General features: G+C 50.1%; 1 protein-coding gene across 1 annotated transcript; it reads left to right on the forward strand.

The window, feature by feature from the left end:
• The first annotated feature begins 5,753 nt into the window (after positions 1 to 5,753).
• Positions 5,754 to 23,741, forward strand: LOC132157550 (long-chain fatty acid transport protein 6). The gene is made up of 11 exons (XM_059566923.1): positions 5,754 to 5,767; positions 5,956 to 6,494; positions 8,806 to 9,003; positions 10,373 to 10,531; positions 10,633 to 10,757; positions 10,905 to 11,099; positions 11,226 to 11,316; positions 11,597 to 11,795; positions 13,588 to 13,685; positions 13,897 to 14,027; positions 23,202 to 23,741. Exons 1-11 carry the CDS (start codon positions 5,754 to 5,756, stop codon positions 23,376 to 23,378), a joined length of 1,926 nt encoding a protein of 641 aa, XP_059422906.1. The 3' UTR covers positions 23,379 to 23,741.
• Positions 23,742 to 26,871: the final 3,130 nt, after the last annotated feature.

Consider the following 26,871-nt stretch of genomic DNA (forward strand, 5'->3'; position numbering starts at 1 on the left):
GGGACCGCGGCAGAGGATTACGGTGAGGCCGGGAGCCCCGAAGCCATCCTGGGAAAGCCATCTACGCATGCTGCATGACGCTGCGTCGGCACTACACACGATGGCTGCTTCATCGAAGCGCCGGTGTACGAGTTACGCTGCGGCCGGGCTCTCACCTAAGCGCGCCGCTGTTTTCAGTTTCCAGAGATTGTGACTGTTTCAGCGTTGTTTGCAATGCGCAAGCCTGTACGGTTGCCCGCTTGCCTGCACACGAAAACCGTTATCACGGCTACCCAGATATTTCCCGAAAAAGGTGTAATTCCTGGTGTCCCGGCCACGGCCGAAGGTGCTATAAATGTAGTGACGATGCCCACTGCTCAGTGCCCATCTCCGCATATAAGCACAGCCCTTCACACAGGGCTCACGCCTATAAAAGCGACTCAAGTCGATCACGCGCACTACATAGTAGACGTGCCCACTCCTCAGTGCCCACAATCACTATGTCACACGCGTCATGTGGTTTCTGTAAAAACGAAACCCGTGCACGTTCGTCCGGCCACGGCCGATGGTGCTATAAATGTAGTGACGATGCCCACTCCTCAGTGCCCATCTCCACATGTAAGCACAGCCCTGCACACAGGGCCTGCGCCCATAATGTCGACTCAAGTCGGTCGCGCACACTGCATAGTAAACGTGCCCACCCCTCAGTGCCCACAATTACTATGTCACACGCGTCATGTGGTTTCTGTAAAAACGAAACCCGTGCATGCTCGTCCGGCCACGGCCGATGGTGCTATAAATGCAGTGACGATGCCCACTACCCAGTGCCCATCTCCACATGTAAGCACAGCCCTGCACACAGGGCTAGCGCACATAAGATCGACACAGATCGGTCGAGCGCGCCGCATAGTAAACGTGCCCACTTCCCAGTGCCCACATACACTATGTCACATACGGCGCGGGGCTTCTGTAAAAACGAGGCCCGTGCACGTACATTCTGCACAGGCAGACAGCGAGTTGAAAGTGGTAAAAGTGCACACATGCAGCCCACGGTTACTCGCAGATATATCGAGTCCCACGGGACCCGCTCAGCCTCCCTCCAGTCGGTTAAGCGCCGGAACGGGGTCGAGGAAGAGCGATCTGCCCGCTGTGATCAGCGCGCTCCCCGCCTCAGATGCGCAGCACACGCGAGCGCCGCCGTTGCCCAGTCAACAGAGCGCGTTTCGCATCCAGCCCTTAGCCATTCATGCAGATGCATGGTCAGTGCTTCCAGGGGTTTCGGATTGGGTGCTAGGCATTATAAAGAGAGGCTACTCGCTACAGTTTTCTCGACGCCCACCGTGCTTTTCAGCGCGCGTCGAAACTACGGTCAAAACAGAAGTAGCACACATACTTCGGGCCGAAATATCAAAACTGTTGAGCAAAGGGGCTGTAGGGCCTGTGTCTCAAAGCGAGGGGGGGCTGTACAGCAGATACTTTCTGGTGCCCAAGAGAGACGGGGGTCTCCGGCCCATACTGGATCTAAGACAGCTGAACAGGCATTGATGAAACGCAGTTTCAAAATGCTCACGACCAGGAAGCTCCTCGCGCAGATTCGCAGAGGGGACTGGTTCATGTCAATAGATCTGAAGGACGTGTATTTTCAAATACAGATAGCGTCAAACCACAGGCGATATTTGAAATTCGCCTTCGAGGGCCAGGCATACCAGTTTGCAGTCCTGCCATTCGGCTTGTCCGTAGCTCCTCGTACGTTTACGAGGTGCATGGATGCAGCGCTCGCTCCTCTTAGACTCAGAGGCACACGAGTGCTGAATTATTTGGACGACTGGCTGGTTCTGGCCCGATCATGAGCGGAGCTCATGGACCACAGAGCCGTTTTACTCGATCACCTCGAGAAGCTCGGCCTCAGTGTCAATTGGGTGAAGAGTTCGCTGAACCCCAGTCAGACGATCCTGTTTCTGGGTATAGTTCTGAACTCGTGTTCCATGACGGCGCGGCTGTCACCACAGCGCGCGATGGGCATTCAGCGTGCAGCGAGTTCTTTCCGCTGTGGCGCGACTGTGGCGCTCAAACACTGTCAAAAGATGCTGGGTTTCATGGCCTCAGCATCTCCGGTTCTGCGGCTGGGCCTGCTCCGCATGCGCCCCCTGCAGTTCTGGCTGAAGGCTCGGGTGCCGCGCAGAGCGTGGGCGTCTGGCCGGCTGCATTTCAAGGTCGATCAGAGCTGTGTTGCGGCTCTAGCACCTTGGACAGCGAACGGCTGGTACCGATCAGGTGTAAGCCTGGGGACTTCCCCGAGTGTGAAAATGGTGTCGACGGACACCTCCACTTCGGGATGGGGAGCGCTGCTCGAAGGCAGACCGTCCTTTGGCCTATGGTCAGAACGGGAAAAGCTCCATCATATCAACTGCCTGGAAATGCTGGCAGTGGAGAACGCGCTGACGCGCTTTTGTCCCCATATCAAGGATCACCACGTCATAGTCCGTTCGGACAACATGTCCGTGGTGTCCTACATAAATCGCCAGGTCGGTCTCGGGTCCCGAAACCTGTGCAGGCTGACGGAACGCCTCCTGATTTGGGCTCAGCGCAACGTGCGCTCGCTGAGAGCAGTGCATGTGCCTGGACTGCAGAATCTGGGTCCAGACAGGCTGTCCAGAGGCAATGTTCCAACGGGCGAATGGTCTCTACACCCGCAAACTGGTTGTTGTGGGAGAGATTTGGCATGGCGGAGGTGGACCTCTTTGTGTCCCACGAAAACGCTCACTGCCCCGCGTTCTTTTCCAAGAACGAAAGCGCGCTGTCACGGAGATGGCCATGCTGCCCGCTTTATGCGTTCCCTCCCGTCTCCCTCCTTCCGCAGGTGATAGAACGGGTGAGAGAAACGAGATGTTCAATACTGCTTGTAGCACCTCTTTGGAAGAACCAACCATGGTTCCCAGATTTGATGCAGTTAGCAGATGTCGCCCCGTGGCCGGTACCGTTGAGGAGAGACCTCCTCTCGCAGGCCAGGGGCTCGATTTGGCACCCTCAACCGGAGTTGTGGTCCCTCTATGTATGGGCACTCAATGGTTACCCGCTGATCTCGCAGTGGGAGTGCTAAATACCATCACTCAGGCTAGAGCTCCGTCGACACGACGTCTGTATGCCTCGAAGTGGTCGGTGTTCTCCAGCTGGTGCACAGCTCGAGGTTATTCACCCCTTAGTTGTGAGGTGACGGAGGTCCTCTCCTTCCTTCAGGAGCTGTTGGATAAGGGCAGAGCCCCATCCACGCTCAAAGTTTATGTGGCTGCCATCGCGGCGTTTTCTGAAACGGCGTCCGGTCAGTCAATAGGAAGGAATGATTTAGTCATCCGGTTCCTCAGAGGAGCTAGGAGGCTGAATCCTCCCAGACCTCCGTCAGTCCCTATGTGGGACCTCGCGGCGGTTTTGGAGGCCTTGAAAGGTCCCCCTTTCAAGCCTATCCAATCGATTAGCCTTCAGCATCTGTCGTTCAAGACAGTATTCTTGTTGGCTCTCGCTTCTGTGAAGCGTGTGGGTGATTTGCACGCGCTCTCGGTGAGCCAGTCGTGCTTGGAGTTTGGGCCCAATGACTCAAGAGTCATACTCAAACCTAGGCACGGTTATGTGCCGAAATCCCTCAACACACCGTTTCGGGCTCAGGTTATTGCCCTGTCTGCCCTGCCGGTGTCAGGGGAGGATGGAGACTCGAGTCTTCTTTGCCCTGTCAGGGTTTTAAGAGCTTATGTGTCTCGCTCTGCTGCCTTTCGGCAGACGGAGCAGCTATTTGTCTCGTTCGGTGGGCGTTCCAAGGGACTGGCTGTTTCGAGACAGACTCTATCCAGATGGATAGTTGACGCCATAGCGTTAGCTTACGCTTCCAGGGGCCGTCAGTGCCCGTTGGGCGTCAGAGCACACTCCACAAGAGGCATCGCCTCGTCGTGGCCGTGGTCTACTGGGATCTCCTTGCAGGATATATGTATGGCGGCAGGTTGGGCCTCGCCGTCTACATTTATCAGGTTCTATAACCTGGAGGTTCCCACCTTGCAAGCAAGGCTGCTGTCGGTATAGGCGAATCAGGGCCCTGAGGGGAATTCTGAGTTCACGAGCGCTATGCGCTGCCGACTGTTATATGGGCAGTATTGCGTAAGACCCGCATTGCCACATTGGTCAGGCCTTGCCTCGGCTGTGTGACGTCATATTGCCGCATCTACGGATGCTGCTAGATATGGGACGGAGGGCTTTTTCCCTTTTCTGTCCTGGACTCTCTGTGAGTCCCTCAGGTGACTGTGCACTGTAAATCCTGAGCGTTGCTTCAGGTTTATTGGTGTGTGATCCCTGCGCGCACGGCGTTTTACATTGGGTTCCCGTAGCGTCTTAGCTAAGACGCAGTACGAGAGAGCTCTCGTAAGAGAACGTACTCGGTTACTAAACGTAACCTCGGTTCTCTCTAGAAGAGCGAACGAGTACTGCGTTCTCTGCCGTGCGCACGATTCACTCTGGTTCGCTTCGGCGATGAAATAAATCAGGTGAGTCAGCCTTTTCGAGCTCCTTTTATAGGTTGGGCCACACCCGTTTCGGCGGGAAGTGGCAAGAAGGGCGCGAAGCGCCCTTATTGGTCTGATGTTGCATCAGCCCGCGCTCGATAGGCTGTGCAGTTGCCGCAGAACAAGCCAATGAGCGAACGAGCCGTCTCGCCTATGGCTGTGTACTGCTGCAAATGCGCTTTACAAAAATACAAAATTAAGGATAATTTTTTGCTTCAGTATTTCGTGAAAAGAGACTTTTCCCGTAGCGTCTTAGCTAAGACGCAGTACTCGTTCGCTCTTCTAGAGAGAACCGAGGTTACGTTTAGTAACCGAGTACGTTCTCCACACACTGATCGGCACGTGCTGGGACCGCTGTTCAGCTTAAATCTGACAAAGCATCTGTTTACTATAGCTAAAGAACATGTCAAACAAACGGGGTTCAGATAATATTTGTTTCTGTTGATGGATGAGCATTCTGGGTTCCCAGACATTACAACATCAGCGATGAGAAAAAAAAAAGAAAACCGGTGGACAAACTATTCACTCTTGTTCAATACGAACACTGTATCAGTGCATTCTCTTAAAGTGACAGTCTTTATATTAATCGAACAGCAACAACAAAGAAATCACTCACTGCTCTTGATTGAAAAGCTTTTGGAACTTTAATAAAGAATATTTTTTAATTTATAGTCCAAAATGCAATTCTATTTTACATTTGATTACTTTAATTTCTGTAGGCTACCTAAAATCTAACGTTAGACCTCCCTAAAAAACCCTGAAAGTGAGTTTATTTTATTTTTATCTTTACTCTATTGTATTTTATTTGTGCTGTTGGTCGTAGTTAAAATATTCTTAATAATATGATATAGTATAGTTTAGTATAGTATAGTTTTTCCATACACAAAGCACATACAATGGTACTTGCACAAACTAGCACACTTTTTTACATATGGGTATACAGTATTTTTTTAGTGCCAAATTTGACCAGAAATTTAGATTTTTCCCTTTCTAGCCTACAATAAGTTTGTGAGAGAGCACCTGAGTAAACTGCGTGAGAGGATTTATTACTGCACGTTAATTTTTTTGCAATTTTTTATTTCTGTTCAAAATATAATGTAATATGCTTGCAAAATATAGTTCTCTGTGCTCAAAACGTACAATTACTCGCTCAGGATTGTGGCACAAAAATAACGCCATAAACATGTCTGTCTTGACAAAATCACAGCGACAGAGTCTGAGGTCTTGCGCATGCGCAGTCGCTCGTGAGGGTATTTAAATCTGGGCTGAATGCACAAGTATAGGTCTCTGCAGGAAAGTAATGGGAGTTACCAGAACAGGGTGTTTTTAGACCATGATACTTGATTGGCTGACGTCATAGTGATGGTTGGTTTAGGGGTGGGGTTGGGTAAGGGGGATCATTTAGATTGCATGATTTAGAAACATCCAGCAGTTTGAAAACACCCAGCTCAACACAAGCAGTTGTGATCAGTGTGAGAGTTATCTCCAGCGTCACGATGAGCTGGGCCTTCAGCACTCTGGCCGTCGGGCTGCTCACTCTTCTGCTCGTTCAGAGGAAGTTTTGCCCCTACTTCTGGGGCGACTTGCTGTATTACACGAGAGTTCGGCGCGTGGGGCGCGCGATGATGGCGAGGATGAAGCGCGGAGTCGTCACGTATCTTCAGTGCTTCGAGCTACAAGCCAGAAACATCCCAGAGAAACCCTTCGTGGTGTTCGAGGAGCAGACCCTCACGTACAGGGACGTGGACGCGCGGAGCAACAGATTGGCGAACGTGTTGCGGTCTCAGTGCGGTGTGAAGCAGGGCGATGTCGTGGCGCTGCTGATGAACAACGAGCCGGACTTCATCTGCGTCTGGTTCGGACTCTCGAAACTGGGCTGCGAGGTCGCGTTCCTCAACTTCAACATCAAAGCCCAGTCTCTGCGCCACTGCTTGCGCAGCTGTGGAGCTAAAGCGCTCGTCATTGGCCCAGGTAAGCGACGCGACGCGACGCAACGCGACGCGACGCGCAGGTAGAAGAGCTCGCGAGCTCTGAACACGACCACAGACACATGTGGCGACACGTTACACATCTGCAGTCTACAGTATAGAGATTGCCCTCAAGTCACTGCAGCTTCGAACAAGTATCACCAGCAGTGTGTGTGTGTGTGTGTGTGTGTGTGTGTGAATTACAAAATGTATGATTTCACAGACATAATGAGATCGACCCAGAACATCAAGTCTATGGGATATAGATATATATTTAATCACATATAAACACTAATTAGTCCGCTTGAGTTAAAACATTCACACGGACTGCTGAGTTCTGAGGATAAACCATCTTTAGAAGCTGAACAAAACAAAGTTAACGTGTGATCATTTAATTTGTGAGGATATGAATGCTAGACAAAGTGTGCCTGCAGCAATCAAGATACTTTAATAAGAGCTTCTTAAATGTCTACAAATCAGATCAGAATGTCTGTACAATTAAGTTCTTTTAACATAGTACCATATTGACATCATTTACATGAAACATACAGTGGTGCTACACACCCTTTGTAGAATATGCTAAATGTTCATTATTGTAACAGAATAACAGGGATCATGAACATTGCATGTTATTGTTTATTTAGTGCTGTCCTGAAGAAGCTATTTCACACAACAGATGTTTATATATACACTCCACATGACAAAATAATAACTGAATTTATAAAAATGACCCCGTTCAGAAGTTTACATACCCTTGAATATTAATAGTGTGTGTCATTTTCTGGAGGATTCATGACTGTTTTTCTGTTTTGTGATAGTTGTTTGTGTTTGTCGTGACCTCTGAACCTGCCTGCTGTTCTCCAGCTCCTGCAGATTCTGTATATTTGAACCCTTTCCAGCAGTGACCCCCCCCCCCCCACACACACACCCCTTCTCTTCCTCTCTTAAAGGGATACTCCACCCCTAAATCAAAATATTGTCATTAATAACTTACCCCCTTTGTAGCTTTGTTCATCTTCAAAACACAGTTTAAGATATTTTGGATGAAAACTGGGAGGCTTGTGACTGTCCCATAGACTGCCAAGTAACTTAAGCCCCTTTCACACTGCCATTCCTGAAGATACACGGGTAATGTGTCCCAGCAATTGTTCCCGGGTCGCTAGATTTTGCACTTGCCCCAGTGATTTCCCGGGATATGTGGGTGTGTTCACACACAACCTGTAAAGATCCCGTAACGACACGAGACATCAGGGCGTGACGTGTAATGTACGAGTCGAAAACGCTAGGCACGTTATACTTTGAAGCTGGCGAACGATCTTAGCGTCAGCGCGGATAGTGAGGAACTAACTGATCTCTGCTTCATTACAGTTTGCACACATTTGTTTAGTCGAGAATGTTGATCTTCCTTCAAAAACACTTGCTAAAAGAGTCGAGCGATAATGTGCGTCATCGCTACGATACACTCTTTATTAGATCTGGCTTTTGTTCACGCAGCGCTCGTTCTGGGACTGATCCCTGACTCAGGATCAGTCCCGGGACGTGTTTGCGTTCACACAGAAGGCGGCCCAGCAATGTTCCGGCAGTTTTCCGGGTTCGACGTGCCGCGTGAAAGGGGCTTTACACTGTCAAGGTCCGGAAAATATAAAAGCATCATCAGTATAGTCCATCTGCCATCAGTGGTTCAGACGTAACGTTACGAAGCGACCACAATACTTTTTGTACGTGAATAAAACATAAATAATGACTTTATTCAACAATTTGTCTCCTATGTCTGTCCGCATCACCATAGCAAGATTTTGGAGAATATGAGCTGACGCTCTACCGTGTCAGATATGTTTTTTATGTTTATGTAAGCTGTGATTTGAAAGAAAACAGCGCATCCTTGTGGTGCGGCTGACTCAGAATCTGCAGGAGCTGGAGAACAGCAGGCAGGTTCAGAGGTCACGACAAACACAAACAACTATCACAAAACAGAAAAACAGTCATGAATCCTCCAGAAAATGACACACACTATTAATATTCAAGGGTATGTAAACTTCTGAACGGGGTCATTTTTATAAATTCAGTTATTATTTTGTCATGTGGAGTGTATATATAAACATCTGTTGTGTGAAATAGCTTCTTCAGGACAGCACTAAATAAACAATAACATGCAATGTTCATGATCCCTGTTATTCTGTTACAATAATGAACATTTAGCATATTCTACAAAGGGTGTGTAGACTTCTGAGCACCACTGAATAACATCTATAGTCCTACTGTTTGATCACGTGAGATGCGTCCTGCCTGCACATGATGGCGTGGTCTGCTTGTAGACTTGATCGGGTGTGTGGACGAGGCGCTGCTGGACGCTGGGCTGGAGGTTTGGGTGGCAGCAGAGAGCTCCACACACCCGAGCGTCGGGACACTGCTGGACAAGCTGGAATCAGCCTCTCCAGAGAAGCCCATGACAGACGCCCCTCAGCCCAACCTCATGTCCAACTTCCTGTTCATCTTCACCTCGGGCACCACAGGTACAGTACAGCAGCTTGATCATCTGGTGCTGGGTCAGTGCTGGGACTGGTTCCTCAGTTGTAAGGACTCTACAGTTCTCTGATGTAGCAGGAGCTCATGCACCGCTATCACCAATCATGCAGCCATTATCAGATGAACCAAGGGCATCAAAACAGAAATCGCTTCTGACCCATCACTGTAAATGAATGCCTGTAAAATAGGAAATAAAAATAGGAAAGTATGCTTTTAGTTTACTTTTTATGTACTTCTCAGAAATATACTTAAAATGACATTTAATATACTTGACTTATACTTGCAAAAATACTAAATCTATTTGAGCTATACTCCTAGACTCACTTATTTTACAGTAGATTATCATTCTGAATCCAATTCATAGTCTTTTTGTTCAAAATGTTATTTCTTTATTTTTTATGAAACTTACCCACATTATGGTGTTATAAAAATAATGCATAAGGTTGAATAAAATGTTTTTGTCTACAAGTTTTGCATGTTAAGATACTCATGAAATAAAATAATTTTATACAAATTCAAACCTAAACGGGGACATAGTAGCATACGTAAAGTATGATGTAAAGCAGGGATCCTCCACTTTCCTGCAGAGTTGAGCTGTAACCCTGATCAAACACAGCTGAGCTGATCCGTGTCTTCAGGATCATCAGAGGATCACCGCTAGCTGAGTTTGATCAGGGTTACAGCATTGCCCTCCAGGACAAGATTGGAGGAACCCTGGTGTAAAGTCAACTTAAAGAAAACTTATGATTATACTTGCAGTATAAAACTATTAAACTAGTGTACAATACTATACTTCAGAGTGTACAAAGTATTTAATTAGTAAACTATCAGTATATAAGTTCACTTTTAGTATAATTGAAGTACAAACTACAAACAGAGAGGAAACTAGTTGTGTACTCACAGTTTGCTCCTGTTATATTTAAGGTATACTTTTATATACTAGAAAGAGGGCCAATTTAGTGCCAAGAGTATTGAAACCGTAACCCTCACAAGTATACTACTAGAACACTGATATTTGTATATTTGCTACATAAAGTATATATAAAAATAATTTTGAACTTTACTTATGTGTACTTTGTAAAATAAACTTGGAAGTATACAATTTTTTGGTAAGGGATATTGGAAAAGCACAATTAAATAAAGCTGGTGCAGTTATTAATTTGATCAAATGTTAATTATTTGTTCACATGCTACATTTTTATTAAAGATTTATTTTACTGTTGCACTACTTTATATGAAAAGTATTTCCCTGAGTAATCCTATTGGCCCTTGTTCACAGACCCCTCAGATCAGCATCATCTCCAGCCTGTTCGTAGTCGTGTAATACAGTTCTAGATCTCAGTTTGTGTTCCTCAGGCCTGCCCAAGGCTGCTCGGATCAGTCACATCAAAGCGGTGATGTGCATGGCCTTCCTGCGTCTGTGTGGCGCTGGCGCCCATGACCGAGTCTATCTGACGCTGCCGCTCTATCACATGTCTGCGTCTCTGCTCGGCATCGGCGGCTGCATCGAGCTCGGTATGATCAGCCAAACACATCACAGCTGTGAGAGGCTATAGACCTGCTGTTTACACACATGGACAGAAGAGTCAGGCTCAATGTAACCCTGATGCTTTCAGGGGCCACGTGTGTTCTGAAGAGGAAGTTCTCTGCCAGCCAGTTTTGGAAGGACTGTGTGAAGTATGACATTACTGTGTTTCAGTATATTGGAGAACTCTGTCGATATCTGGTCAATCAACCAAAGGTACTACACTCTGAGATATGTGCTGTATCATTGTTTCTAGTTTACATTGTTTTGTCAAAGGTTAGATTTTATTGTGTTAGTGTTGATGGAATAGTAGAAAATGTTGCTTTTAATCTTTGGCTTATTTTCATACCAATTCCTTTCTAGACTGCAGAGGAAGTGGCTCATAAAGTGCGCCTCGCCGCAGGAAGTGGTCTCAGAGCTGATGTTTGGAAGCAGTTTCTCAGGCGTTTTGGAAAAATACAAATTCGTGAAGCGTATGGTTTAACGGAGGCCAGTATTGGCTTTGTTAATTACACTGATGAAATTGGACCGATTGGGCGAGCCAGTTATTTCAATAAGGTCTGGTTTTAATTGATTAACTGTTTAATAAACATGTAAAAAATGAGGTTCAAAGAGGAATTGCAGTTCATTCAGAAATGTGAACTGTATTTCTCCGATGTGGACCTTTTCTCTGTTTTATTTCAGCTCAGTTTGCCGTTTGAGTTTTTAAAATGTGATCCACAAACATATGATCCCATCCGGACAGACACAGGACACTGCATTAAAGTGAGTAAAGGTGAGATCATCATATCTGCTTTAATATATACATTAATATTTAAGAGCAGACCACTGTCCATGCTAGCTAGAGCGCTGCTGTGTGACTGTGAGGAGACCGGATCACTGGAAGGGAACCTGTCAGGAGTGATATTACCTTTCTAACATGTTTATGCCGGTTTGCAAAAATAGTTTTGTGAAATATGAGGAGAAGTGGAGAGAATGACCTGAAGACAGATGTGAGATCAGAAGGTGTTTTGAGCGAGTGGTGATGTGCTCAGCCCAGGCTGGTGTGTTTTCAGGGGAAGCAGGGTTACTGGTGGCTCCAGTGATGTTCACCAACCCTTTCCTGGGATACGCGGGCGATAAAGCCATGTCAGAGAAGAAGCTGCTGAGGGACGTCTTCAAGAGCGGAGATGTGTACTTCAACACCGGAGATCTGATGCTTCAGGACCACAGAGACTTCGTCTACTTCAAAGACAGGATTGGAGACACATTCAGGTCTTTATTTCATGTAACTTTTGACACACACACACACACACATCTGAACATACACACCCTGTGTAGACTACATTCACGGTGATTCTTTAGAAAGGTCTAGTGGAGGTTCATCACCGCTGAGGATCGACTGACAGTTTAGACCTTTTCTTCTCACAGCACTCTCAGAACAAAGAGTAATAAAGTATTCCTCACTGTGTGCATGAAAACATAAAACACTGCTGTACAGGAAGGGACACCGTGAGCCAAAACGGGTTCTGGCAGTACTGATGAATTGTGTTTTCCATCTCAAGCCTGTACAGCAGAGTACGTGAGTGTTATTTCTCCTCCGCTCTGGGTTCAGCGCTGTGTGTGAGTGCTGTGAGGCAGCACATTAGTTTAGAGCAGACTTAAAACTTAAATTCACCCAATCAGTGTTGAGTATCCACATGCTACAAATAAACCTGCCTGAGATATCCCTTACAAAAAAATAGTTTATACAAGTGTGCTATTAGTATTAGTTACTTTATGTTCTTCTCAGAAATGGGCTTTATGTACTCCTCAAATGACATTTAAGTATACTTGACTGACTGACAAAAATTCTAAGTATATTTGAGCTATACTCCTAGAATCTGTGTTTTCATTGTTATACGCTAGAGGGCGCTAGTACACATCTTCTGTACAGAATTTCCCAAAAACAAAAGTGAAGAAGAAAAAAGAAACACCAGATACTAACACATGTAACACCATCATCTGACATGAAACGGCATCAAAACTGTCACGTTATGGAATAAAATGTCGATCGATGAAGAGGTAATAATTACAGTCAAGCTTACATTCTGATTATCATTCTGAATCCAATTCATAGTCTTTTTCAGCTTTGTTCAATTTTTTTATTAAACACATTAAAGTGTTTCAAAAAAAGAACAAATGAAGCTAGAATAAAATGTTTTTGTTCTTTCTTTGGATGTTTTGTATGTTCAGATATTCATGTAACAAAATATATACACATTAAAACCTAAATAGGGACATAGTAACATACGTAAAGAATGATGTAAAGTTCACTTAAAGAAAACTTATGATTATACTTGCAGTATAAAACTATTAAACTAGTGTACAATACTATACTTCAGAGTGTACAAAGTATTTAATTAGTAAACTATCAGTATATAAGTTCACTTTTAGTATAATTGAAGTACAAACTACAAACAGAGAGGAAACTAGTTGTGTACTCACAGTTTGCTCCTGTTATATTTAAGGTATACTTTTATATACTAGAAAGAGGGCCAATTTAGTGCCAAGAGTATTGAAACCGTAACCCTCACAAGTATACTACTAGAACACTGATATTTGTATATTTGCTACATAAAGTATACTTACAATATACTTGAACTTTACTTAAGTGTACTTTGTAAAATAAACTTGAAGTATACTACTTTTTGGTAAAGGATAACCTCCTGCACTCGTCCATCGCCGTCAGTTCAACCTTGCCCTTCTTTCTGATTGGAGTGATCCAGATGTGTCAAGCTGACTAATGATGTTTAACGTGAGTTCTTGATCAAGGCTTGGCATTAATTGTGCTCATGAAGGAGTGCTTTACAGACCTTTATCTGTCTGTTGGAAGTCACTTCTCTGATGCTGACTGGCTTAAGCATGTGAAATATGAACTCAAATGGTCCATTTGCTATGCTTGTAGTCTTCACATCCTAAGAAAGGTCAAAATGATCTTGTCTGGCTCTCTGTGATGTTATTTGCACACTGACCTCATTGGACCGTGGTTGATCAACACTGATCATGCTGTTTTGCTGGTTTGCAGGTGGAAAGGAGAAAACGTGTCCACCACGGAGGTGTCTGAGGTGCTGGGGTGTCTGGACTTCCTGCTGGACGTCAGTGTGTACGGGGTCACTGTCCCAGGTGCCTTGAGTCTCCGGCTGTGTCTAAAACTGCTGGAGTAAAGATTTACACTGCTGCTCTGTAGTATATGCTTTGCTGTCTATTTTTTAAATCATGTTTTTAAATTATTATTAAATGAACCGTTAAACAGATTTCATAAGTTTCCAGGTGTGCTGGAGATGAGAAGTGGAGCACTGGACGTGGTGTGACTGACGGCTGATGTTTTTGGCAGGATACGAGGGTCGAGCAGGGATGGCTGCTGTGGTGTTGAAGGACGGTCATGGATTGGATGGAGAGAGGTTCTACAGTCATCTTCTCCACACTCTTCCTCCGTACGCATGGCCATGTTTTCTGAGAGTGCAGGTACTTCAGCTTTATATCTCCTTATCTCTGATTCAGACAGAAGTTGATCCGTCAGACCAGACACACAAGTTTCTCAGAAAGTTTTGAAAGTGTATTTACGTGAGTCTTCTGTGATCAGAAAATGTTTCGGACCCTGTTTCCACATCTTTTCAGCATTGAGCACTATCTTTGAGTGTATCTTACACCTGGACTGAGACCAGCTGTGAGCACCGCCTTTATTAATAACTCTACATTATTTCAACTTATTTTAACATCAAAGTTCCTGGTGAAAAATGACCATACCCATGATTCTGCAAAAACAGTCCACCAATCAAAGAATAGAAAGTTCTTTAACAAAGACCTCCTATGGGAAAAATTAATAGGAACAATAGTTGAGGAAGCAAGTCCGCTGGAAAAGTGGGCAGGCACTGTTGCACACTACAACAACAACACAGATCACCTTTGACCCCAGTTCTGGTAATGTCTTCATCATCATGGGCTCAATCTAAAGCAAAGGTGACCAAAGAAAATGTTGAGATGTCATTAATTCTGATATATAACACTGTTCACATTACCGACTGATCCTTGTCTGTGTTTAAAAACAAGACAGCAGCTCTGAAAGTACTGATCATGCTTCTGTGCTTTCTGATGAAACCACACCCTGTGTTAGCGAGAGCGTGGGTGTGAGCGAGAGCATGTGAGCGAGAGCGTGAGGGAGCGTGAGGGTGAGCGAGCTAGAGCGTGTGAGCGAGAGTGTGTGAGCAAGAGCGTGAGCGAGCGAGAGCGTGGGTGTGAGAGAGCGTGAGCGAGCGAGAGCGTGGGTGTGAGCGAGAGCGTGTGAGCGAGAGCGTGAGGGAGCGTGAGGGTGAGCGAGCGAGAGCGTGTGAGCGAGAGTGTGTGAGCAAGAGCGTGAGCGAGCGAGAGCGTGGGTGTGAGAGAGCGTGAGCGAGCGAGAGCGTGGGTGTGAGCGAGAGCGTGTGAGCAAGAGTGTGAGCGAGCGAGAGCATGGGTGTGAGAGCGTGAGCGAGCGAGAGCGTGTGAGCGAGAGTGTGTGAGCAAGAGCGTGAGCGAGCGAGAGCGTGGGTGTGAGCGAGAGCGTGTGAGCGAGAGCGTGAGGGAGCGTGAGGGTGAGCGAGCGAGAGCGTGTGAGCGAGAGTGTGTGAGCAAGAGCGTGAGCGAGCGAGAGCGTGGGTGTGAGAGAGCGTGAGCGAGCGAGAGCGTGGGTGTGAGCGAGAGCGTGTGAGCAAGAGCGTGAGCGAGCGAGAGCATGGGTGTGAGAGAGCGTGAGCGAGCGAGAGCGTGTGAGCGAGAGTGTGTGAGCAAGAGCGTGAGCGAGGGAGAGCGTGGGTGTGAGCGAGAGCGTGTGAGCAAGAGCGTGAGGGAGCGTGAGGGTGAGCGAGCGAGAGCGTGTGAGCGAGAGTGTGTGAGCAAGAGCGTGAGCGAGCGAGAGCGTGGGTGTGAGAGAGCGTGAGCGAGCGAGAGCGTGGGTGTGAGCGAGAGCGTGTGAGCAAGAGCGTGAGGGAGCGTGAGGGTGAGCGAGCGAGAGTGTGTGAGCAAGAGCGTGAGCGAGCGAAAGCGTGGGTGTGAGAGAGCGTGAGCGAGCGAGAGCGTGTGAGCGAGAGCGTGAGGGTGAGCGAGCGAGAGCGTGTGAGCGAGAGTGTGTGAGCAAGAGCGTGAGCGAGCGAGAGCGTGGGTGTGAGAGAGCGTGAGCGAGCGAGAGCGTGGGTGTGAGCGAGAGCGTGTGAGCAAGAGCGTGAGGGAGCGTGAGGGTGAGCGAGCGAGAGCGTGGGTGTGAGAGAGCGTGAGCGAGCGAGAGCGTGGGTGTGAGAGAGAGCGTGAGCGAGCGAGAGCGTGGGTGTGAGCGAGAGCGTGTGAGCAAGAGCGTGAGGGAGCGTGAGGGTGAGCGAGCGAGAGCGTGTGAGAGCGTGGGTGTGAGAGAGCGTGAGCGAGCGAGAGCGTGGGTGTGAGAGAGAGCGTGAGCGAGCGAGAGCGTGGGTGTGAGCGAGAGCGTGTGAGCAAGAGCGTGAGGGTGAGCGAGCGAGAGCGTGTGAGCGAGAGTGTGTGAGCAAGAGCGTGAGCGAGCGAGAGCGTGGGTGTGAGAGAGCGTGAGCGAGCGAGAGCGTGGGTGTGAGCGAGAGCGTGTGAGCAAGAGCGTGAGAGAGCGTGAGCGTGGGTGTGAGCGAGAGCATGTGAGCGAGAGCGTGAGGGTGAGCGAGCGAGAGCGTGTGAGCGAGAGTGTGTGAGCAAGAGCGTGAGCGTGAGCGTGGGTGTGAGAGAGCGTGAGCGAGCGAGAGCGTGGGTGTGAGCGAGAGCGTGTGAGCAAGAGCGTGAGGGAGCGTGAGGGTGAGCGAGCGAGAGCGTGTGAGCAAGAGCGTGTGAGCGAGAGTGTGTGAGCAAGAGCGTGAGCGAGCGAGAGCGTGGGTGTGAGAGAGCGTGAGCGAGCGAGAGCGTGGGTGTGAGCGAGAGCGTGTGAGCAAGAGCGTGAGGGTGAGCGAGCGAGAGCGTGTGAGCGAGAGTGTGTGAGCAAGAGCGTGAGCGAGCGAGAGCGTGGGTGTGAGAGAGCGTGAGCGAGTGAGAGCGTGGGTGTGAGCGAGAGCGTGTGAGCAAGAGCGTGAGCGAGCGAGAGCATGGGTGTGAGAGAGCGTGAGCGAGCGAGAGCGTGGGTGTGAGCGAGAGCGTGTGAGCAGGAGCGTGAGGGTGAGCGAGCGAGAGCGTGTGAGCGAGAGTGTGTGAGCAAGAGCATGAGCGAGCGAGAGCGTGGGTGTGAGAGAGCGTGAGCGTGGGTGTGAGCGAGAGCGTGTGAGCAAGAGCGTGAGGGAGCGTGAGGGTGAGCGAGCGAGAGCGTGTGAGCGAGAGTGTGTGAGCAAGAGCGTGAGCGAGCGAGAGCGTGGGTGTGAGAGAGCGTGAGCGAGCGAGAGCGTGGGTGTGAGCGAGAGCGTGTGAGCAAGAGCGTGAGCGAGCGAGAGCGTGAGGGTGAGCGAGCGAGAGCGTGTGAGCAAGAGCATGAGTGAGTGTGAGGGTGAGCGAGCGAGAGCGTGTGAGCGAGAGCGTGGGTGTGAGCGAGAGCGTGTGAGCAAGAGTGTGAGCGAGCGAGAGCATGGGTGTGAGAGCGTGAGCGAGCGAGAGCGTGTGAGCGAGAGTGTGTGAGCAAGAGCGTGAGCGAGCGAGAGCGTGGGTGTGAGCGAGAGCGTGTGAGCGAGAGCGTGAGGGAGCGTGAGGGTGAGCGAGCGAGAGCGTGTGAGCGAGAGTGTGTGAGCAAGAGCGTGAGCGAGCGAGAGCGTGGGTGTGAGAGAGCGTGAGCGAGCGAGAGCGTGGGTGTGAGCGAGAGCGTGTGAGCAAGAGCGTGAGCGAGCGAGAGCATGGGTGTGAGAGAGCGTGAGCGAGCGAGAGCGTGTGAGCGAGAGTGTGTGAGCAAGAGCGTGAGCGAGGGAGAGCGTGGGTGTGAGCGAGAGCGTGTGAGCAAGAGCGTGAGGGAGCGTGAGGGTGAGCGAGCGAGAGCGTGTGAGCGAGAGTGTGTGAGCAAGAGCGTGAGCGAGCGAGAGCGTGGGTGTGAGAGAGCGTGAGCGAGCGAGAGCGTGGGTGTGAGCGAGAGCGTGTGAGCAAGAGCGTGAGGGAGCGTGAGGGTGAGCGAGCGAGAGTGTGTGAGCAAGAGCGTGAGCGAGCGAAAGCGTGGGTGTGAGAGAGCGTGAGCGAGCGAGAGCGTGTGAGCGAGAGCGTGAGGGTGAGCGAGCGAGAGCGTGTGAGCGAGAGTGTGTGAGCAAGAGCGTGAGCGAGCGAGAGCGTGGGTGTGAGAGAGCGTGAGCGAGCGAGAGCGTGGGTGTGAGCGAGAGCGTGTGAGCAAGAGCGTGAGGGAGCGTGAGGGTGAGCGAGCGAGAGCGTGGGTGTGAGAGAGCGTGAGCGAGCGAGAGCGTGGGTGTGAGAGAGAGCGTGGGTGTGAGCGAGAGCGTGTGAGCAAGAGCGTGAGGGAGCGTGAGGGTGAGCGAGCGAGAGCGTGTGAGAGCGTGGGTGTGAGAGAGCGTGAGCGAGCGAGAGCGTGGGTGTGAGAGAGAGCGTGAGCGAGCGAGAGCGTGGGTGTGAGCGAGAGCGTGTGAGCAAGAGCGTGAGGGTGAGCGAGCGAGAGCGTGTGAGCGAGAGTGTGTGAGCAAGAGCGTGAGCGAGCGAGAGCGTGGGTGTGAGAGAGCGTGAGCGAGCGAGAGCGTGGGTGTGAGCGAGAGCGTGTGAGCAAGAGCGTGAGAGAGCGTGAGCGTGGGTGTGAGCGAGAGCATGTGAGCGAGAGCGTGAGGGTGAGCGAGCGAGAGCGTGTGAGCGAGAGTGTGTGAGCAAGAGCGTGAGCGTGAGCGTGGGTGTGAGAGAGCGTGAGCGAGCGAGAGCGTGGGTGTGAGCGAGAGCGTGTGAGCAAGAGCGTGAGGGAGCGTGAGGGTGAGCGAGCGAGAGCGTGTGAGCAAGAGCGTGTGAGCGAGAGTGTGTGAGCAAGAGCGTGAGCGAGCGAGAGCGTGGGTGTGAGAGAGCGTGAGCGAGCGAGAGCGTGGGTGTGAGCGAGAGCGTGTGAGCAAGAGCGTGAGGGTGAGCGAGCGAGAGCGTGTGAGCGAGAGTGTGTGAGCAAGAGCGTGAGCGAGCGAGAGCGTGGGTGTGAGAGAGCGTGAGCGAGTGAGAGCGTGGGTGTGAGCGAGAGCGTGTGAGCAAGAGCGTGAGCGAGCGAGAGCATGGGTGTGAGAGAGCGTGAGCGAGCGAGAGCGTGGGTGTGAGCGAGAGCGTGTGAGCAGGAGCGTGAGGGTGAGCGAGCGAGAGCGTGTGAGCGAGAGTGTGTGAGCAAGAGCATGAGCGAGCGAGAGCGTGGGTGTGAGAGAGCGTGAGCGTGGGTGTGAGCGAGAGCGTGTGAGCAAGAGCGTGAGGGAGCGTGAGGGTGAGCGAGCGAGAGCGTGTGAGCGAGAGTGTGTGAGCAAGAGCGTGAGCGAGCGAGAGCGTGGGTGTGAGAGAGCGTGAGCGAGCGAGAGCGTGGGTGTGAGCGAGAGCGTGTGAGCAAGAGCGTGAGCGAGCGAGAGCGTGAGGGTGAGCGAGCGAGAGCGTGTGAGCAAGAGCATGAGTGAGTGTGAGGGTGAGCGAGCGAGAGCGTGTGAGCAAGAGCGTGAGCGAGCGAGAGCGTGAGGGTGAGCGTGAGGGTGAGCGAGCGAGAGCGTGTGAGCGAGCGTGAGCGAGCGAGAGCGTGAGGGTGAGCGAGCGAGAGCGTGAGGGTGAGCGAGCGAGAGCCTGTGAGCAAGAGCGTGAGCGAGCGAGAGCGTGGGTGTGAGAGAGCGTGAGCGAGCGAGAGTGTGAGGGTGAGCGAGCGAGAGCGTGTGAGCAAGAGCGTGAGCGAGCGAGAGCGTGGGTGTGAGAGAGCGTGAGCGAGCGAGAGCGTGGGTGTGAGCGAGAGCGTGTGAGCAAGAGCGTGAGCGAGCGAGAGCATGGGTGTGAGAGAGCGTGAGCGTGGGTGTGAGCGAGAGCATGTGAGCGAGAGCGTGAGGGTGAGCGAGCGAGAGCGTGTGAGCGAGAGTGTGTGAGCAAGAGCGTGAGCGTGAGCGTGGGTGTGAGAGAGCGTGAGCGAGCGAGAGCGTGGGTGTGAGCGAGAGCGTGTGAGCAAGAGCGTGAGGGAGCGTGAGGGTGAGCGAGCGAGAGCGTGTGAGCGAGAGTGTGTGAGCAAGAGCGTGAGCGAGCGAGAGCGTGGGTGTGAGAGAGCGTGAGCGAGCGAGAGCGTGGGTGTGAGCGAGAGCGTGTGAGCAAGAGCGTGAGGGTGAGCGAGCGAGAGCGTGTGAGCGAGAGTGTGTGAGCAAGAGCGTGAGCGAGCGAGAGCGTGGGTGTGAGAGAGCGTGAGCGAGTGAGAGCGTGGGTGTGAGCGAGAGCGTGTGAGCAAGAGCGTGAGCGAGCGAGAGCATGGGTGTGAGAGAGCGTGAGCGAGCGAGAGCGTGGGTGTGAGCGAGAGCGTGTGAGCAAGAGCGTGAGGGAGCGTGAGGGTGAGCGAGCGAGAGCGTGTGAGCGAGAGTGTGTGAGCAAGAGCATGAGCGAGCGAGAGCGTGGGTGTGAGAGAGCGTGAGCGAGCGAGAGCGTGGGTGTGAGCGAGAGCGTGTGAGCAAGAGCGTGAGGGAGCGTGAGGGTGAGCGAGCGAGAGCGTGTGAGCGAGAGTGTGTGAGCAAGAGCGTGAGCGAGCGAGAGCGTGGGTGTGAGAGAGCGTGAGCGAGCGAGAGCGTGGGTGTGAGCGAGAGCGTGTGAGCAAGAGCGTGAGCGAGCGAGAGCCTGTGAGCAAGAGCGTGAGCGACCGTGAGTGTGAGGGTGAGCGAGCGAGAGCGGGTGAGCAAGAGCGTGTGAGCGAGCGAGAGCGTGAGCGAGCGAGAGCATGAGCGAGCTTGAGTGTGAGGGTGAGCGAGCGAGAGCGTGGGTGTGAGGGTGAGAGAGCGTGAGGGTGAGCGAGCGAGAGCGAGTGTGAGGGTGAGCGAGAGCGTGGGTGTGAGCGAGAGCGTGGGTGTGAGCGAGAGCGTGTGTGAGGGTGAGCGAGAGCGTGGGTGAGCGAGCGAGAGCGTGGGTGTGAGGGTGAGCGAGTGTGTGAGGGTGAGCGAGCGAGAGCTTGGGTGTGAGCGAGAGCGTGAGCGAGCGAGAGCATGGGTGTGAGGGTGAGTGAGCGAGAGCGTGGGTGTGAGGGTGAGAGAGCGTGAGGGTGAGCGAGCGAGAGCGTGAGCGAGCGTGAGTGTGAGGGTGAGCGAGCGATAGCATGGGTGTGAGCGAGAGCGTGTGTGAGGGTGAGCGAGCGATAGCGTGGGTGTGAGCGAGAGCGTGTGTGAGGGTGAGCGAGCGAGAGCGTGGGTGTGAGCGAGAGCGTGTGTGAGGGCGAGCGAGCGAGAGCGTGGGTGTGAGCGAGAGCGAGAGCGTGGGTGTGAGCGAGAGCGTGGGTGTGAGCGAGAGCGAGAGCGTGGGTGTGAGCGAGAGTGTGTGTGAGGGCGAGCGTGGGTGTGAGCGAGAGCGTGGGTGTGAGCGAGAGCGTGGGTGTGAGCGAGAGCGTGAGAGTGAGCGAGCGAGCGAGAGCGTGAGGGTGAGCGAGCGAGAGCGTGAGGGTGAGCGAGAGCGTGTGAGCAAGAGCGTGAGCGAGCGTGAGGGTGAGTGAGCGAGAGCGTGTGAGCAAGAGCGTGAGTGTGAGTGTGAGTGTGAGGGTGAGCGAGCGAGAGCGTGTGAGCAAGAGCGTGAGCGAGCGTGAGGGTGAGCGAGCGAGAGCGTGAGGGTGAGCGAGCGAGAGCGTGAGGGTGAGCGAGCGAGAGCGTGTGAGCAAGAGCGTGAGCGAGCGAGAGCGTGAGGGTGAGCGAGTGAGAGCGTGTGAGCAAGAGCGTGAGCGAGCGAGAGCGTGTGAGCAAGAGCGTGAGCGAGCGTGAGTGTGAGGGTGAGCGAGCGAGAGCGTGTGAGCAAGAGCGTGTGAGCGAGCGAGAGCATGGGTGTGAGCGAGTGCGTGAGCGAGCGAGAGCGTAAGCGAGCGTGAGTGTGAGGGTGAGCGAGCGAGAGCGTGGGTGTGAGGGTGAGCGAGCGAGAGCGTGGGTGTGAGGGTGAGCGAGCGAGAGCGTGAGGGTGAGCGAGCGAGAGCGTGAGCGAGCGTGAGTGTGAGGGTGAGCGAGCGATAGCATGGGTGCGAGGGTGTGAGCGAGGGCGTGTGTGAGGGTGAGCGAGCGAGAGCGTGGGTGTGAGCGAGAGCGTGTGTGAGGGTGAGCGAGTGTGTGAGGGTGGGCGAGCGAGAGCGTGGGTGTGAGCGAGAGCGTGAGCGAGCGAGGGCATGGGTGTGAAGGTGAGCGAGCGCGAGCGTGAGTGTGAGCGAGCGATAGCATGGGTGTCAGCAAGAGCGTGGGTGTGAGCGAGAGCGTGTGTGAGGGTGAGCGAGCGATAGCTTGGGTGTGAGCGAGAGCGTGTGTGAGGGTGAGCGAGCGAGAGCGTGGGTGTGAGCGAGAGCGTGTGTGAGGGTGAGCGAGCGAGAGTGTGAGCGTGAGGGTGCGAGAGCGTGGGTGTGAGTGTGAGCGAGAGCGTGTGTGAGGGTGAGCGAGAGTGAGCGTGAGGGTGCGAGAGCGTGGGTGTGAGCGTGGGCGAGAGCGTGAGGGTGAGCGAGCGAGAGCGTGGGTGTGAGGGTGAGCGAGCGAGAGCGTGGGTGTGAGAATGAGCGAGTGAGAGCGTGAGCGAGCGTGAGTGTGAGGGTGAGCGAGCGATAGCATGGGTGCGAGCGATAGCATGGGTGTGAGCGAGAGCGTGTGTGAGGGTAAGCGAGCGAGAGCGTGGGTGTGAGCGAGAGCGTGTGTGAGGGTGAGCGAGTGTGTGAGGGTGGGCGAGCGAGAGCATGGGTGTGAGGGTGAGCGAGCGAGAGCGTGGGTGTGAGGGTGAGCGAGCGTGAGGGTGAGCGAGCGTGTGAGGGTGAGCGAGCGTGAGGGTGAGCGAGCGTGTGAGGGTGAGCGAGCGTGAGGGTGAGCGAGCGTGTGAGGGTGAGCGAGCGATAGCATGGGTGTGAGCGAGAGCGTGTGTGAGGGTGAGCGAGCGAGAGTGTGAGCGTGAGGGTGCGAGAGCGTGGGTGTGAGCGTGGGCGAGAGCGTGAGGGTGAGCGAGCGAGAGCGTGAGGGTGAGCGAGTGTGTGTGAGGGTGAGCGAGTGTGTGTGAGCGTGGGTGTGACCGAGAGCGTGAGGTTGAGCGAGCGAGAGCATTGGTGTCAGCCATTCAAGGCCATCCAGCTCGTCGGGAGCAGCTGGGGTTAGGTGTCTTGCTCAAGGACACCTCGACACTTGGTCAGGTGGAGCCGGGGATTGAACCACCAACCTTCCGGTTTGTAGACAACCTACATGAACCACTGAGCCACTGCCGCCCCAGTGTGTGTGTGTGGTTGTATATGCGAGGGAGTGGGAGTGCGAGTGAGTGAGGGTGGGTGTGAGTGTATATGCGTTCGAATGAGAGTGTGTGTGTGTGTATGCGAGTGAGTGCGTGTGTGTGTGTATGCGAGTGAGTGTGTGTGTGTGGTTATGCGAGTGAGTGGGTGTGTGCGGTTATGCGAGTGAGTGCGTGTGTGGGTTTGTGTATATGCGATTGAGTGAGAGGGTGTGAGCGAGTGTGTGTGTGTGTGTCTGTGTGTGTGTGCTCTTGCACATTCATGCTGCCTGCAGTGGCATTGCCTATTGTCTTCATGTGTTTTCCTGCTTTTGTCCTCCGCAGACTTCCTTAGACGTGACGGATACGTTCAAGCAGCAGAAGGGCAGACTGGTGCAGCAGGGCTTCAGTCCGGATACAGTCCAGCAGCCGCTCTTCTTCCTGGACGCTTCGAGGAAAACCTACATGCCCCTCACTGCACAGCTGTATGACCACATCGTTTCAGGCAAGATCAGACTTTAGATGCATTGTGGGAAATGCAGTGGAAAGTGTCCACATCACCAGATGGCTACAGTGATCCTTGTATTCGTGTACTTCACAAATGTATGTGGCATTTCAGGGCTGGTGTGTTTTAGTGTGTTAGTCTCTATGGGCCACTGAGCACACAAATAAACTGGAATGACTTTGTTAGGATTTCTTAACATTGATACAGAGAAGAACTATTGCAACCAATGCACTCTTAACCACTTCACTCAGTGTGTAACTTTTCCCTCCTCTTTTTATTAACTGTAAAGTTTTTATATTTATTTTTAAGAGTAGAGAAATGTCTTTAATAATGTTACATAGGTTAAATAATCAAATACAAACACTTTTCTTCATCTAAAAGACTAATTAATATTCCAGCTGCAGTATGTTTGATTTCAGAAATGGTTTATAACTGCAGTCATGAACATCAAAGAGCAAAAATTGTCATTTCATTAATATGCAACAGACTGGACAGTATATGATTTTTTTAAATCATGTTCACCTTTCATTTGTGTTGAGTTTGTGTCTGCTGTTTGTTTGACTGTAGTACTGGTCACTGGAGATCCTTGATAATGACTTTTGTTAGAATCTCAGTTGCACTGTAATAAAGTTCAGTTTTTCATTGTTCGAAAAATCTGTTAGATTGCACTTGATCCAATAGCGTTAATAACAAACTTGTAAAGGCAGTAGTTTACCACAAGGGGGCAGTGCTAACCTTACACATTTTGTGTATAAAAGTCAACAGAAATGTGATTTGTAATAAAGAACATACATTATATGCCGGTGTGTGTGTGTGTGTGTGTGTGTGTCCTTGGTTTATTACTATCCCACAGCATACAGTTTTAAGGAAAAATTTATTCAATAAGGAGGTGCATGTAAAAACCCCCTAGAAGTGAACCTGATTATTTATATATGTATGTAAGGTGAGTTCAACGAGATCACTTTGAGATTAAAGGTACGAGTAAAAAGTACCTTTAAAAATACAGGGTTGAAGCACGGGCGTCTAACTGTTATTCAGTGCTGCATAGAAATATTATATGATGCTTTAAAAAGCAACAGGCGAACAAATGATGAACATTGAGTTAATAGCAGCTTGTTTAGCGACAGGATGTGAGCACACAGCCTCCTGTGAGCTGAGCGGAAGCGGAAGAGACGCTAGAGGCAGCAGGAGCGAGAACTAAAACACGGAATAGAGTTTAGTTTATATGGACTCTGAATCATAGACATGTATAGAAAGGCTAGATAGCTTACCGGCGCTGAGAGCCAATGGGACCCGACGACGTCACACGGCGGCCATCTTAGGACAGGACCGCTCGCCCAGTTATAACATTAAAGTCTATTGTGCATGTAGTGCTGAAATAACTATATTTTGCTCAGTTTTCAACCGATTTTCAAACGGCTTGGTGTGTCATAAACTTCAGGGATGCGGCTATTTAACTGCATACTTGTGAAAAATTATAGCCACGGAGTTTATTAAGAAAATAGTATATTAAGTAGACTAGACAGGTAAAGTACTAGGTATACCCATACACACACACAGTAATGATGTCAATATTTATAAGGTACATGAAACATGAAATAGTGCAATTTAGTTTATTACTAATATTTACATTATTAAATACATGTGTAAATTTATGTATAATATAAATCTGTCTCAAGTTGCCATTCTGTAAAATAAAGAGAAAAGAGATGGGTCTTTGTTTTTTGTTTTTTTACTTCGGTCCAAAGGCACACAATTAGAAAAAACTTACAAACAAAATATACAAAATATACAAAAAAAAACAAAAAACATTAAGACACAATTGGACACAAAACTCTTTCCATCAATACAATATAATCAATACAGCTCCCTCCCTCTCCTCCTCTCATTTTCCACAAGCGTAATCAGAAGTTCTGTAAACAAAAAACCAACAAAGTAATCCAAATGTAAAGATGTTTTTAAGAAACCAAACCACTTGGAAATCATGTGTAACTCAAAGCTATGTTGAAACGAAAGACTAACCCTGCCTCTCCCACCAATTTACAATTGCTTGGTGACTCACTTACGACCTCTTCACTGCTAGCCAGCAAATAAATACAACCACATCCACAAAATGACATTTAGACAAAAGATTAGGTTGTCAAGAAACGTTGTTGGTCTCAGGAAACCTGTTAATAATTGAAAATGTCGACTGTGGTATCACTTTAGAGTAGAGGGCAGCCATGAAACACACAGCTACGCTGCAATGTTAAGCGTTTCTCAAAACGTGAAGCTACAATTTAAACATCGGCATCAGCACAAATCATAGCCACGTTAATAAGGTTTGAAATAAACCAAACCGTTTGTAAATCCGTCAAGAATTCAGCAAGTTACGAGCATTTTAGTTGGCGTATGTCACTCACCTTCCGTCCACAGCAGCAGGGAGCAGCAGCGCAGTCTCCTGACCTAAGATGGCCGCCAAGTGACGACACAGCTGACTCTAGCCTTTCTATACATGTCTATGCTCTGAATGAACCAAGCGGAATGGATTTGAGGAAGCAGCAGCGTGGAAGTCAATGCTGTAGCTAAAACACGGATTTTTTTTTTTATCCAAATCAAATTGTCAACTATGTTATGAAAGATATAACAGAATGATCTGATATACTACTGTACTTTATGGAATATGTGCTTTAATACCCATAAATTGGTTTTCAGTTCTATACAATGTATCTATACATTGCAGCTAATTTGCATATTAATGTGTTCTTGGGGCAGACCATAATGGAAAAAAAAGTTCAATAATGGGAATAATAACGGCAACATTTTTTTATAAGAATATCTCATGTCTCATAGGAATATTGATCAATATTGATAATTTCTTTCCCTATTGACTTGTTGTTTTTCCTCAAAAGGCCTGATGAACATGATGTTTGTCCTCTGCAGAAAACAGGTTTGAAAGTTATGCCCTGTTTCGTAACAAAAAAGTCATACTCGTATTTGGAACCCCATAACATTCTCCTTAGATGAAAATATTTCCCTAAAAATAACCATGGTTTTATTATAGTAAAACTGTCGTAACCCATGGTTTTTTGGCGTGTTGACTACCATTGGTATAACCACAGATTTACTACAAATACCATGGTTAATATAGCAAAACTATGGTTAATTTGTGGTTACCATGGTTTAACTATAGTAACCATGGTTTTTTGGTTTTATTTGTAGTAAAACCATGGTTAATTTTCGTAAGGGTAAGAGTGTTAAATTTGATCATTCTGTCAAAAGCAGTCAAACTTAAAGAACAAGTATAGGGTATGACATAGTTTATGATCAAACCTCCAGACATCTGATATCTCTGAGAAGCACTGATTGTGCTCTGTACAGGACAGACTACGTCTCGGAGGAATGCACTAAAATATATGACTGTAAAGCTGGACTGGTTGAGCCACAGCAGTTTCATTCCTCTCACGACCGATCACACTTCATGTACAGCAGCTACTGAGTGTCACAAAATGACTCTTACATTTATAAATG

This window comes from Carassius carassius, chromosome 14 (genome assembly GCF_963082965.1).
Source record: "Carassius carassius chromosome 14, fCarCar2.1, whole genome shotgun sequence".
Taxonomy (NCBI): domain Eukaryota; kingdom Metazoa; phylum Chordata; class Actinopteri; order Cypriniformes; family Cyprinidae; genus Carassius; species Carassius carassius.

Excerpts from the sequence above, each read along its gene's own strand:
- LOC132157550 (XM_059566923.1), top strand. Across the intron at positions 9,004-10,372 it reads CTTCACCTCGGGCACCACAG|GCCTGCCCAAGGCTGCTCGG; the intron begins GTACAGTACAGC and ends TGTGTTCCTCAG. Across the intron at positions 13,686-13,896 it reads GTACGGGGTCACTGTCCCAG|GATACGAGGGTCGAGCAGGG; the intron begins GTGCCTTGAGTC and ends TGTTTTTGGCAG.